At 36.0% G+C, this 12,863-nt stretch overlaps 1 protein-coding gene across 1 annotated transcript; it reads right to left on the bottom strand.

The window, feature by feature from the left end:
* Positions 1–1,784: 1,784 nt before the first annotated feature.
* On the bottom strand, positions 1,785–4,170 carry LOC107689449 (cbp/p300-interacting transactivator 2-like). Its single transcript, XM_016487436.1, has 2 exons — positions 3,981–4,170; positions 1,785–3,776 (listed from the first exon to the last, which is right to left on the bottom strand). Exon 2 carries the CDS (start codon positions 3,770–3,772, stop codon positions 3,098–3,100), a length of 675 nt encoding a protein of 224 aa, XP_016342922.1. The 5' UTR covers positions 3,773–3,776; positions 3,981–4,170; the 3' UTR covers positions 1,785–3,097.
* Positions 4,171–12,863: the final 8,693 nt, after the last annotated feature.

Below are 12,863 nucleotides of genomic sequence, written 5' to 3'. Positions count from 1 at the left end.
AGAGCGTGTGCCCGCATATTCTCTGCAAAATTCATCTTTCGTCTTTTGACATTTCCTTTTTATTAGTCTCAATTATTGATATAAGCTGTGTTTAAAATTCTTTTCAAATTATCTTGCTGTAATGGATACATAATGGTGCTCTGAATAATTGCCTTTGCAAGAACTAAAGAATGAAGGAACTTGAGAACTTAGCCATCAAGCACACACAGTTTGACTCCACAGGCTCTTTACCTGAAGGTCTGCTCCACATTTAGCAGTGGAGGCTGTTGGCTTCTGCCATTAAAAATGGCATTACAGTCAACATCACCACAGGGAAGCACTGAAATTAGAATTAGAGTGGCATCATTTGAGCAAAATGCTTATTCAATATAGGACTTAAGATAATGTAATAGTATATCAAAAGTAGTTCGTTTTTCTAGTACTTAATATTGTGAAGTTTTTTTTTTTTAAAGTTCTAAAGTTTTTAAATTTTACTTTCAAATTTTACTAAATTTGTACTTTTCAGTGCTGATGTACTGTTAATGAAAGGTACATGCACTGAAAAAAAATTATTCATTGAATTTACTACATTTTTTTAAGGTAAGTGGTTGCAATCTTACCTTAAAGAAATTTAGTATCATTTTTTTCAGTGTACTTGACCTTAAAGGGATAGTTTACCCCCAAAAAAATAAAATAATAATAATAATTCTGTCATCATTTACTCATCCTCATGTCATTCCAAACCCATACAATTTTGGTTAAAAATGTTTTCAAACTATTCCAAATCTAAATAATCATATAAAGCGATTATATCTCCATGCAAGACTGGGATCAATTTGCTCAGTTCAAATGGATTAGATTTTGATGCCTTTATTACCTTTTTGGATCTTCTACGTTTTGGTTACCTGGATTTTCTAGGGACAGAAACTTCTCAGGTTTCACTCAAAATATCTTAATCAAAATCAAAATATCTTAAATATCTAAATAAACCAAAGTCTTTTGGGGTTGGAATGACATTAGGGTGAGTAAAAGGTGACGAATTTTGCCATTTTTGGGTGAACTATCCCATTTAATACAAAAATGTAGACATTTTAGACATGGCTAAAATACTAAGACACTTATTACATCAGCACTTAATGTTCCTGATGCACACTGAAATTGATCATCATTTGCATAATCATATTGCATTACATATAACTCTGGAAGAACGTTTGAGATCATTGTTAAATACAGTTCTGGATGAGGATGCGCTCTCATTTCCCACTTCAGTATATCTTGAATGCCAAATTATGCTAATGCTCAGTCTATCAGCCCTTGATGGTTTTTAGACTGTGCTTGGCACTAGTAAGCTGACAACTCCGAGAAGCTTCAATTTCACTGCAGGACAAACTCTGCTGAATGCTACCTATTTGCATGATAATTATTCATGCAGTGAAACTGGACGTTTTACCCAGCACTTGGTCTTGCATTTTAAAACACATCTACAGTGAGCTTTTTCAAATGTGCATATTTTCTACAACGAGACATGGACAAGTTGCCCAAAGTGACTTAATTTAAAGAGAGGACTATAAAAGGACATTCTTTGCTAAATAAATGCTTGATATTTGTTCACTTTCACTTAAATGTTATTTAAGAATAAAATTAAAAACAAATCAAATCAAAAAATGCTAAAACCAATTAGCTTGACAAAGTGTAGGTTAAAAAGAAACTCGCTGCATATACAGATTTATGATGTTACAACAAAAACATTGTATTATGTTGATTAGAAGAGAACTTTAATTGTAAAACTGACATGAATAGAACATCATAATTCAAATTTGGAATCATAAATGATGCTGACACCCAAAAGAACAGGGCATTGACTTCAGTAATGAGCCTCTGCTGCTTTATTTATGTTTGCAAATTAAAATATAATAAATTAACATTTTATTCTAAAAATATACAAAAATACTGTAAAACTTTCCTAGAAAGCCTCAACACAGTAGTATTGCCATGTACCGCATACTATAATAAGCACAGTGGTCTATCTATTTTTCAAAACCGATGAAGATGAAACTCTTCTGTGTTGGGATATTTCCACATTCCCTTCCTTTACAACATTCCAGACTATGACATTCAGGATCGGAATGTCTTTTCCTGGACTTTCTGATACACTGTACTCAATTAAGCATATAGAGTAGCTGGCAAATGCACACTCTCGCTCACATTCATATCACTTCCGTATATGTTTTAGGCTCTGATATACATACAAGCATCATGGAGGCAACATGAGCCTGAGTAGATGTAGAAAGGGTGGAGAGAAGAACAACTTCAAGCATCTGCTCACAGTTCAGTGAATCTCTGAGCAGCACAGGAATCTGGTAAATATGGCCACTAAAGTTTATAGTACATTGCTGATTGAGACAATTACACACTATTATTTACAATCATGTCACATAACCACCAACATTATTTAGAATATGCATTCACTGACATCTGATATCACTGGAGGTCTCATGTTAAAAGTGTCTGAAGGAACAAAACATGATTTTTTTTTGTCTATTTTGTCTGCTACATTAATACTGAACAGATATTCTTGAGTTTTCAGGGATTTCTTTGCATTTCTCTCTCCAGCCCCTGCGTATGTGATGCATAGCATGAGTCTTAGGTGTCCAAACCATCCTCATGCAAAACAAATCCATTTCTGTAACATAATGGCATTAACCAGCTGATGATAGTTTACTCTTGAACGGTACTTCCATGGCTGTTTTGTGGGTTCATCATTTAGATTTCAGGGTTCCCACACTTTCTAACTAATGAATTTAAATGATTTCCCCCTTCTCCAGTCATCTGTGATCTGAAGGATTTTTAAAAATATAGAGATCGCATTCATTTTTTTACATCAATGGAATCTAAAAAAAAATTGATATTGACTACACAAATTTCCATGAACTTTAACATATTTAATTAATCCCCATGACTTTTTCAGGCCTGGAAATCACACTTTTGAAACTCCCTGATGTATCCAGGACTGTGGGAACCCTGTGGTTTATGGATCTAGGAAAACACACCAGTAATATCAGTCTCATAAAAAAGGACAAAACCAAAAAAAAAAGGAACAAAAACGGAAAAGGTGAGATTAACAGCTCACTCGGCTGGGCTGTTGCTTACAAACGAAGTCTGTCATGAAATCAAACTCATTCTGTCCCAGCCAGAGCTCTGGCAGCTCCTTTATTCGGTCCAAGCCCATTTCTATCACCAGTGACATCAAGACCTCCTCGTCAATAAAATCCGTGTCGATAACGTTGGGGGGCAGCATTGCTGCAGGCATGTGGTGGCCAGACAGAGGAACCCCAGACGTGTTCTGCTTAGCGTTACTGTCTCGGAACTGCTGTCCTGTCCCGTTTAACTGGGGGCTGGCGGGGTGCAGTTCGTGCATGTAATAGTGATGATGAGAAGGATGCGTGAGGTGACCGTAGTAAGGCGTGTTGAGCTTCTGCAACTGCATGCTGGCAGCGAGCTGCTGCCCTTGTCCGACAAACTGGGAGTTAAAGCGGGCAGGCAAGTTGCCATTGGGAATCCCTCCGTTTATATTATTTCCAGAGGTCATGGAATGCCGGATCCCGTGGTTTGCGTTTACATTCCCTCCCGCGTAATGCATGTGATCTCCCATGATAACGTTATAATGCTGCTGCTGCTGCTGGGGAAGCGCGTTGGAAAACTGTCCCATTACCATCCTGCGCGCGGAGTGCTGATGCCCATTCACAGCATCTGGGAAACGTCCATGGTTCATTGCCATCATGCGGTCTACCATTCCACTGAAAATCAGTTTGCAAAAGTTAATATGGCAATTTGCGTAAACATACTGTATAGTGTCAATAGATAGTTAGAGGGCACTAGGATTTGGTTTAGAAACAGTTCAACATTAAAGCGAAACTTGTTTGCGATATGCACGATTAAACACACACGGGTCTAACTGTGTCATGAGCATTCATAAGCAGGCTAAACTTTGTAACCTTTACCTCTCTGCTTGAATCTGCTGAGTGCGTCGCACCGCAGTCGGCAACAGCAAAAAGTAACTGACAATCCCAGAGATGAACGAGTTTACAATCCCTCCTAATCCAAGTCAATAAAAAGCGTATGCTCTACAAATACAGACTGCATTCAGCGCCAGCCTCCGCATCAAAAACATTACGAAATAAACTGCTGCATGCTTCTCGGTCAGCGCTCATATACAATCAAGCCAGGGGCGGAGCAAAGCCAACCTTCAATCTGACTACATTCACGCCTGTGGCAAGCCAATTTATCATGTAGGCTATTTCTCATAAAGGTACAATATGTAAGTTTTCGCCGCTAGAGGTCGCATTTTCAAAACAATAACAGAAGCGAAGCTCGATGATGCAATGACGGAGCATGGAATGATGGGAGATGTCGTTTTCACAAATAATTTTCACGGATGAGGTAATGTATTACTTTTTTTTTATGAACTTACCTGTACATTTGATAACAGTATTTGATGTAATCGTAATGGATTATCTGCAAAGAACATGAAATTTGATTCTATATTAGCCTTTTACTGATATGTGACTATTTGTCATGATTTGGCGGGTTAATGATGTGCATTTTTACGTGTGTAAAACAGTCGTTCTAAAAGTAAATTTGAAGGAACGCACCGTATTTGCAAGTACGGCTAAATGTTTTTGTGCAGCACATACTGTATTTAATTACATTACCATAGGTTTGCTCACCAGACTTGATAAAAACCGTTAACGTACTGAAGTACAATGTGCAACTTCATCAATTAGTGTACATCTATGTTTTTTGGGATTTTCCATACTCTCCAAAGTGTAATCGTGATCCATGATAATGTAAATGCACAACAGTGGCGCGCTGCATGCGGTATAACTAACACTTCCGCATTTCTCCACGTGTGTTGCCGTAGTATTCATAAGCGGAAACCAAGGATAGCGCGGATATTGCGTCATTGCATGATAATGTAAATGCACAACAGTGGCGCGCTGCATGCGGTATAACTAACACTTCCGCATTTCTCCACGTGTGTTGCCGTAATATTCATAAGCGGAAACCGAGGATAGCGCGGATATTGCGTCATTTATAGGCGACGAGTCATTATTTAAAACTGGAATTTCTCTGGATTTACAAATCCTTGGGAACTTTTGAGATAATGTAAGTACACAACTGCATGAAATATATAACACTGTGCAAGTGGTTTTTGGATATTTTATTACAAAAATCTTACATATTGTACCTTTAACTACTTTCAGGAAAGCAGGTTTACTAGTTGTTCCTTGGAGGTTGTACTTAAATTTTCCGGTTTTCCTGAATCTGTTTCATAATAGATAGGTGTTCCAGTATTCCTACACTGTAAAAAAATTATTTCACAAGATTTTATGCAAGAAATGTTTCACAAGAAAATCCTTTTTTTATTTCTACTTAAAAATTTCAATGTGTTACTTGCTGTTTCTTTGTAATTGTTTGTGACCACGTTTTCTACAGTTTTTTTTTTTCAGTGTAGTAGCACTTAAATGCTGTATTATGCATGCCAGGCCAATAGTTTGCGATGTCACTTAGCAGAGAAACACTACAGCCTGTGCACATACCCAATGAATATGTAATAAGCATGCAAATGACAACACCATTTTCACAAATTCACGTTTTTGTAGTTTACACTGAGACGATAATGGTATCGGTTTCGAAAACTTGCATTTTGAAACCTGTTTTCAAAAGTTTGCACTTTCAGACAGCCAAATCGCTGTTGTTGTGTAAATGAATGACCAAAATACATAAAAAGTTTTCAGTTTTTAGTTGAAAATGGTGTTCTGTAAACACCCCCAAATTTGACAAGGAAAAAAGCAACTGTAACCAGTGAGATAAAAATTATAGGCCTAGTGAAAAGTATCAAGCTTTCTAATTATTTATCTAATCAATAAGTAGTAGAAGTATTGAAACTAGAATCAAATTAAATTGAATAGATACTAGTCAGTATTGAAATAAGTAGTAGTATCTATAAAAGAAGTAGCTTACTAGTAGACATTTCTAGTAAAAAAGTGCTACATACTATTACTTACACTGAAATAAATTTGGAAAGTACAGAAATCGCTAGTAAACTGAAGCAAGTAAACAGTAAAAAGAAAGAAGTATGCCTAAGTAACACACTGAATAAACATGAATTAGTATTTTATTGTAAACCATACTCAAACAATCTTTCTTTTATTTACAATATGTTACAGTGTACTAGTAATTAAAATATTAACTAGTAAATAGACATTACGTGTAATGGATAAATGTTGAAACTGCTTGCCGCAAAAGTCTGGAACTGGGCTCGTGCAAAACGTGGAGCTGAAGCGCGCGACCAATCGCCTTCCGCGCGCATGGAGCAACACCGCTGCACACATTACCTCATTGCGGCTATTTCTGTTCACGGCAAGAGTAAGCAAAACATGGAATCACGTTTCACGGGTTTTTAAAGGCAGTGTGCGTGCTCGAACATCCATTTACACCATGCACTGATTGAGATAAACAGGGTTGGTGATACTTTACACTGTATTGCCCGTGTCACACATTTTTCATGCACATGTAATTTATACCAACACTTAGCAATAATATGAGCTGTATTGAGTTGTGACACAATAAATTTAACCAATTACAAAGTTAAATAGTTAAAGTGATACTTTTTGGATATTTTATTACAAAAATCTTACATATTGTACCTTGAAAGTCTCTAAAATAAAAAGGATTTACAGGGCAAAAAATAAATTTCTAAGTACAAAATATGATTCCATTTGTGAGTTATAATTTGATATGCAATCGTTAGTATTTGTTAAATGTTTACATTGTAACTTAAATACCAATGAATGTGTCGGTTTTGTCCGCAGTCAAATTTAAGTGCATAAAACAGAACAAGAAAAAATGAGCAGCAATTAAATCCTAGGAGTGCTGATAAGACGAGTCTGTGTTCACTGCTGCCAAATAATCTTCACGTTCTGCACGTCCAAACCAATAGGCCTGCTGAGAGACAGTTGACAGTGAGTTTGATCTCAAAAAAATTGTGTAAATAAACCAGAACTTAGAGATATGTAAAATGTTATCATGTATAATCATCCGTCAGATGCATATTCTCAACCTTTCACTGGAAAAGTGAAAAAATTACACTTTTTGAGCTGCTTACTTATCCAAAAGGGGAGGCATATTTTCTTATCACTACGAGTTTGTAAATTATTATTTGAGAAAATTACCTCTAAGAATGATCTCATTGTGAGTCTGATAGATAGATGCTGCCCTGGTAGATGGAGGGGATAAGAGAGTCAAAACATGTTCTGGAAGATAAACATGAAAAGAACACCTGCTTTAAATTCAACAGCCTGGTAATAATGTCAAAATTAATTGCAATCTTGATCAGAGCTTCATGCATTTTAAACATCTCAACTCTAAATACAAGCCATTCCAGTTCAATTATAATGTATATGTGTTCACAAGAAAGCAGCACCATTGGTTGATATGATCATTTGTTTAATGGGCCCATTAACACAGTCATTAATTAATCCTACTGTGGCCATCGTTACTTGGATGCATGTTTGAGATGTTTTGTCTTAGCAAAGCATCCAGTGTGTGATGTGAGAACGTGACCATTGTGCTCTTGAGAAAGGCACATAACCTCATATTCCTCTACAGAAGAGGTGCCCGAAGTTTTTAATACAAAGAACCAAAAGTCAAACTTGATTGAGAGCCGTGGGCCAAAAGTAAAGGTTATTATATACCCAACTATATTATATATCCAACTATATTATATCCAATTTAATTTTTTGACAATTATAAATAATTCAACATACTATAATATATTTAACATATAATATGTTTAATTATAATGTATTTTTTAAATGTTTACATTATTTAAATCAATTTTACTTTTATTGTTTTATATATTTCAATGCAAAAATAAAATCCCTGCTCTACAGTCTAAATTCCAATATAGGATCTAAATTATACACTGTTTGAAGAGAGAAAGTCAGAGGTATGATGCCCATGTTTAATGAAATATCTATATATAGACAAGCATAATCAAGAACAGATTAATGGACTACAGTTCATTAATTTCGAGACACTCTCCCAATTCTGTCAAACAAGAACAAGTTATCCGTATCTTTAGAGTTTGTATGCATAGAAAGACCTGGTCCCCTCCAAGTGTTCCTTCAGTTTTAGAGGCTGCTTAGACAATAGCATTCCAAAAGCCGTTTAATCCCAAAGTCATGCCTGAATCCGCCTCAGTAGAGAAACTAACTAATGAGCTTTACACCCTCTAAGCCTTATGTTCAAAACCTATTGCACATTTGTGTCACAAGAAGACTCATTGATTTGGGAGCTTTTGTTTTGAAAGCAAATGCAACATGCTCTGTTAATATTTCAATAGACTTTTTTCTGTTTGGTTTATGGATCTAATTTAGTGCCTTAACCTTTGGGGAAAAAAAAGAAACACTGTCTTATATTAGACGTGGTGCAAAAATGATATTCCTTAATATTCCTTTTGTGCATTGTAACCCACCAATAAAACCGTCATGGGCCATATGATTTTATTTTAGAGAACTGGGTTTATTATGGACAATAAATTACAGATAAATTGTTGCCTGCGCTATTCTCCATAATGTTAAGGTTTAATTTGAGGATCATTATTCCATTTTAATAAAAATAAAATATCTAACGTCTAATGTCTTTTCCACCCTTCAGTGGAGAACATCACATGAGACCATATAAGCTAAGGAGAGTTTTACTGCACAAATAAATGAGTTGGTATAGGGCCTCTAATACTTTCTCACCCCAGCTGAACTGTTTGCACTTGGGTCATGTGGTGCATTGGACTGTTACATGATACCAATTTACCCTAAGATCTGGAACTGTCAATAAAAATCTAGCTATGCTTGTGTGTGAATGATAATGGCAAGTTAAATACTAACTGAAAACTGAAAGCATAACAGCAGCACATGTAACACCCATGTGTTCCTTATCTCAGGATCACTCTGAATCATGTCTGTTGTTTTCACTTCACTGCGCATGTGAACAGTCATGCATATCCAGTACAAGCATTTAGCATGTTGATTAGGTAAACTTAATGATGTTAAGTTTGTTGAGTTGCTTTTAGCACCCAACCTAAAATCTTTAACCTGACTTTCATTTTGTTTTTGACCGTAATAACCAGACGCTTTACTAATTTTTAGCTGTCATTACATACAGTATAAATATAAAAAAAATATGTAGATGTCTTGAATTCAATATTCAATCCAACTCAAAAAAAAAAAAAAAGGAATTTTGAGCTGCTTGCTCAGTGTACTAAATTAAACTAATTTAATCTTTTTAATCATTTTGTCTTTGGATTAACTCACTGATAAATTAATTTAGATTTATTCAACCTGATTAAATGCATTTAACCCATTTAAATTTGATTTGTAAAATAGAAGTTTTCTTCATCCTTTTGGATTTGGACTACTTTAATACATTTTGTTTGTGTTATATATGCAAAAAAAAAAAAAAGCAGAAATAGTGTCAACCTTCACTATAAACATATGCATTTTAGTTATGGAGAAAATAAAAGCTAGTTTTATTTACCCCATTTCAGCAGTATTTGGCCAGTGAACTAAAGTACCGGACAACTCTCTGGACTGCTGTCTCTGTGTAGCAATGTTTTCATAAGACAGGGCATTATAGTAAAAGTACAGTAAACCCCTCTTCTGCTTACCCAAAGGGCAAAAGCTAGTTATATTTTATAGAATTGGCACAGGGCCAGCTCTATGGTGGAACTAGCCTGCAATATTTACCATGCATGATTCTGAACCAATCATGCACATTTATTTTATATTTATAACCTCGGAAATAAAGCCTAAATAAAATAAATATTTTAAATGTAAATTTCAGTAAATGTTTTAAATGACCAGACGTCTGGTAAACAGTTTAAGCATAAAGGATAGGCTTAAAGCGAATAGAAACGGAGTCAGAACTAGCGAATCGATGTCCGTTTTAAATGAATCACTCTTTTGTGTATGAAGGTAGAATGACGTCAAAAAGATTTGCATACGCAGGGTAAGAGTTGTGGAAGTGTACATAAGACTGTAAGCGTAAATTAAATTTGCATGCGCAAGAGAAGCTTTGTAAAGGTGTAAATCGTGTTTCAAGTGCAAGAAAAAAATATTTGCAGCATTTTATTTTACGTAAGTGTAATTCATGTATTGTGAAAATGCAGCTTCATGCTAATGCAAAATAAATATGATCTGCATGCTTCTGACTTCCATTTTTCCGCGCTTACACTTTTGGCACGTTTTTTTCGCCAAAAGACGGTCAAAAGCACTGCAAGCCTGTGAACAGTGATTTGCAAGTGAAAACAACAGTTTAAAGAACTGCAAAACAGATTGACTGCATAGAACCAGTCTGTATGTGTACAAAACTAACTGTTGCAAATGTCTAAATGACTTGTTGTGCATGTGGGGCAAAAAGTTCCCGAAATAAACCGATATGTACAGCTCCGTCTTTCTTTTCTCTGCGCTTATAGTTTTGGCACGATTCTCTCACTAACTGAGTTTTGCAAGCGTGAGGGGGAGGGCGGGGCCACCTTCTTCTTGTAGCCAATCAAATGAGCCTCTCGCTGACTCCATTTACTCTTATCTGATTGGTCCAATAAACACATCACACGCCTAGACATTAATCTTGATTTAGTTCAGGATCGTTCTTGCTGCCAGAATGGTACTTTTAACGTACACGTACAGTAAAAAAATAAATAAAAAAATAACAACTTAATTAAAACATGATATTTTATAAGTTGTGTACCATTGATTATAAAGATTATTGTGTACTGATTATAAACGCGATTTACACCTTTACAAAACTTCTCTTGCGCATGCAAATTTAATTGACGCTTACAGTCTTATGTACACGTCCACAACTCTTACCCTGCGTATGCAAATCTTTTTGACGTCATTCTACCTTCATATTTGTGTCGGTTCTTTTCAACGAATCGATCGAATGGTCCGAATCGCTGGTCTGAATAATGTGAACAGGTCAGCAACGCGCTGAATTGTTTGGAGCGTCGTTTCGCTGTGTGGATGTGGGCAGTACAGCACACAGTACGGTGGCCGAGAAGTGCAGAGCAAATCACAATTCTGAAAACAAAATAACAAATTACAAACGCAAATGCAAGTCTAAAAAACAAAATAACAATTCAGAAAGCACAACAACAATTCAGAAAACATTATAACAAGTCAGAAAACACAATGACAAATTCGAAAACAAAATAACAAGTCAGAAAATGAACTGCTCCTTTAAACTACTTTAAATAACCGCAACATCTGTGGTTTGTATAGAAGAACTCTGCTCCAAACTCAAGCGCTTCTCACGGAATCTCACGCGCCGTTTAGTGGTCGTGTGATCGAGATCAGTCAGCATGCGCTAAAGAAATGGCAGCACATATGAGTTATTCAATTGTTATAACTCGCATTTTACTGATACAGCTGTCCTAAAATGTAGTGCTGTCATCTTGTGTTGACATTTTGAAACTGCATAGGCCTATTTTGTAAATTATGCTTGGCGGGCCATATATAATATAGACTATTAAGACAGCTGCGGGCCGCCTAACATTCATCCACGGGCCGCAGTTTGGATACCCCTGCTCTGGCATAAAAAATACGGGGTGTCTATTTACATGTAGTTAAAATTGGCTATAAAACATCAGCTCCGGTGGGACAGATTGATAAGAGTGTGTCATTTGGCTCTTTGACGCGGTGTAAAAATACTGCTATTTTCACTTAGTGTAAATAGAATCCATTGCTAATACGAGATTTGAAAAGGGAGGAAAAAAAAGTTTGGCAAAAGGCAGGATGGAACCCGGGTCGATCGCGTCAAAAAGCCAACAACACTCGCTTATCCATCTGTGCCACTGGAGCTGATGTTTTACAGCCACTTTTAACTAAATGTAAATTGACACCCCGTATTTTTTATTCCATGGTAAGGGCAATTCATACAATACATTTAAACTGAGCTACTTTAATACCATCTCCGAACTTTCTACCACGACTCTGCTGTTCTTCGGCTGGTTCTTCCTGTACGAATTTGTCATTGTGTTTTCTGACTTGTTATAATGTTTTCTGAATTGTTGTTGTGCTTTCTGAATTGTTATTTTGGTTTTTAGACTTGCATTTGCGTTTGTAATTTGTTATTTTGTTTTCAGGATTGTGATCTGCTCTGCACTTCTCGGCCACCATAACACAGGGAACAAAAAGTGCGCTGCATAAATTGGATATCTAACTACAATCCATCGAAACCAAACCTGCGTACTATCGTTTTCCTGTGATGTAGATCTTAAACACCTGCCAGTGAATCCTGTGAACACTCTGAAGGTAAACATCCAGCACAAGTGACAAAACAGTAACACAAAAAGTAGCTTTTACTTGTACCATGGCAACCTTTGAAGTACATTAAAGTAACTGTATGTAGTTTTGTGTATTTTTGCGACTTAGGAAGTGGAATTTATTGTCATAATTACAGAAGATAGCTGCTGTACACCTGCATTTGTTGCTGCCATAAAGCAATCAGCCCTTTTCCCGGAATATCCGCTGGCCAACTTGCAGACATGGAAAACAGAAGCCTTTTGCATTATCAGAAGTCAGCATACCATTGGAATGATTTCAAAGTGGATATTTTAAGGTGAGCAACTTGCATTTACTTTAAGAAGTGGAAGGTAAATATCGCATATGGAAACGATATGGTATATCTCCATCTGCTATAAATGTTACTTTGTGGGCACAGTAATTAATTTATTAATTCAAAAGTAATTAATTTGTTTTATTTGATTAATAACATTTATAATATTGGCAGCTGTAAAATGGTTTAATTTCACTGTATTATCA

The sequence above is a fragment of the Sinocyclocheilus anshuiensis genome, unplaced genomic scaffold, assembly GCF_001515605.1.
Source record: "Sinocyclocheilus anshuiensis isolate Anshui unplaced genomic scaffold, SAMN03320099.WGS_v1.1 scaffold1480, whole genome shotgun sequence".
NCBI classification, from domain to species: Eukaryota; Metazoa; Chordata; class Actinopteri; order Cypriniformes; family Cyprinidae; genus Sinocyclocheilus; species Sinocyclocheilus anshuiensis.
The sequence above is the reverse complement of the archived record's forward strand: the minus strand, read 5'-3'. Positions and strand labels throughout refer to the sequence as shown.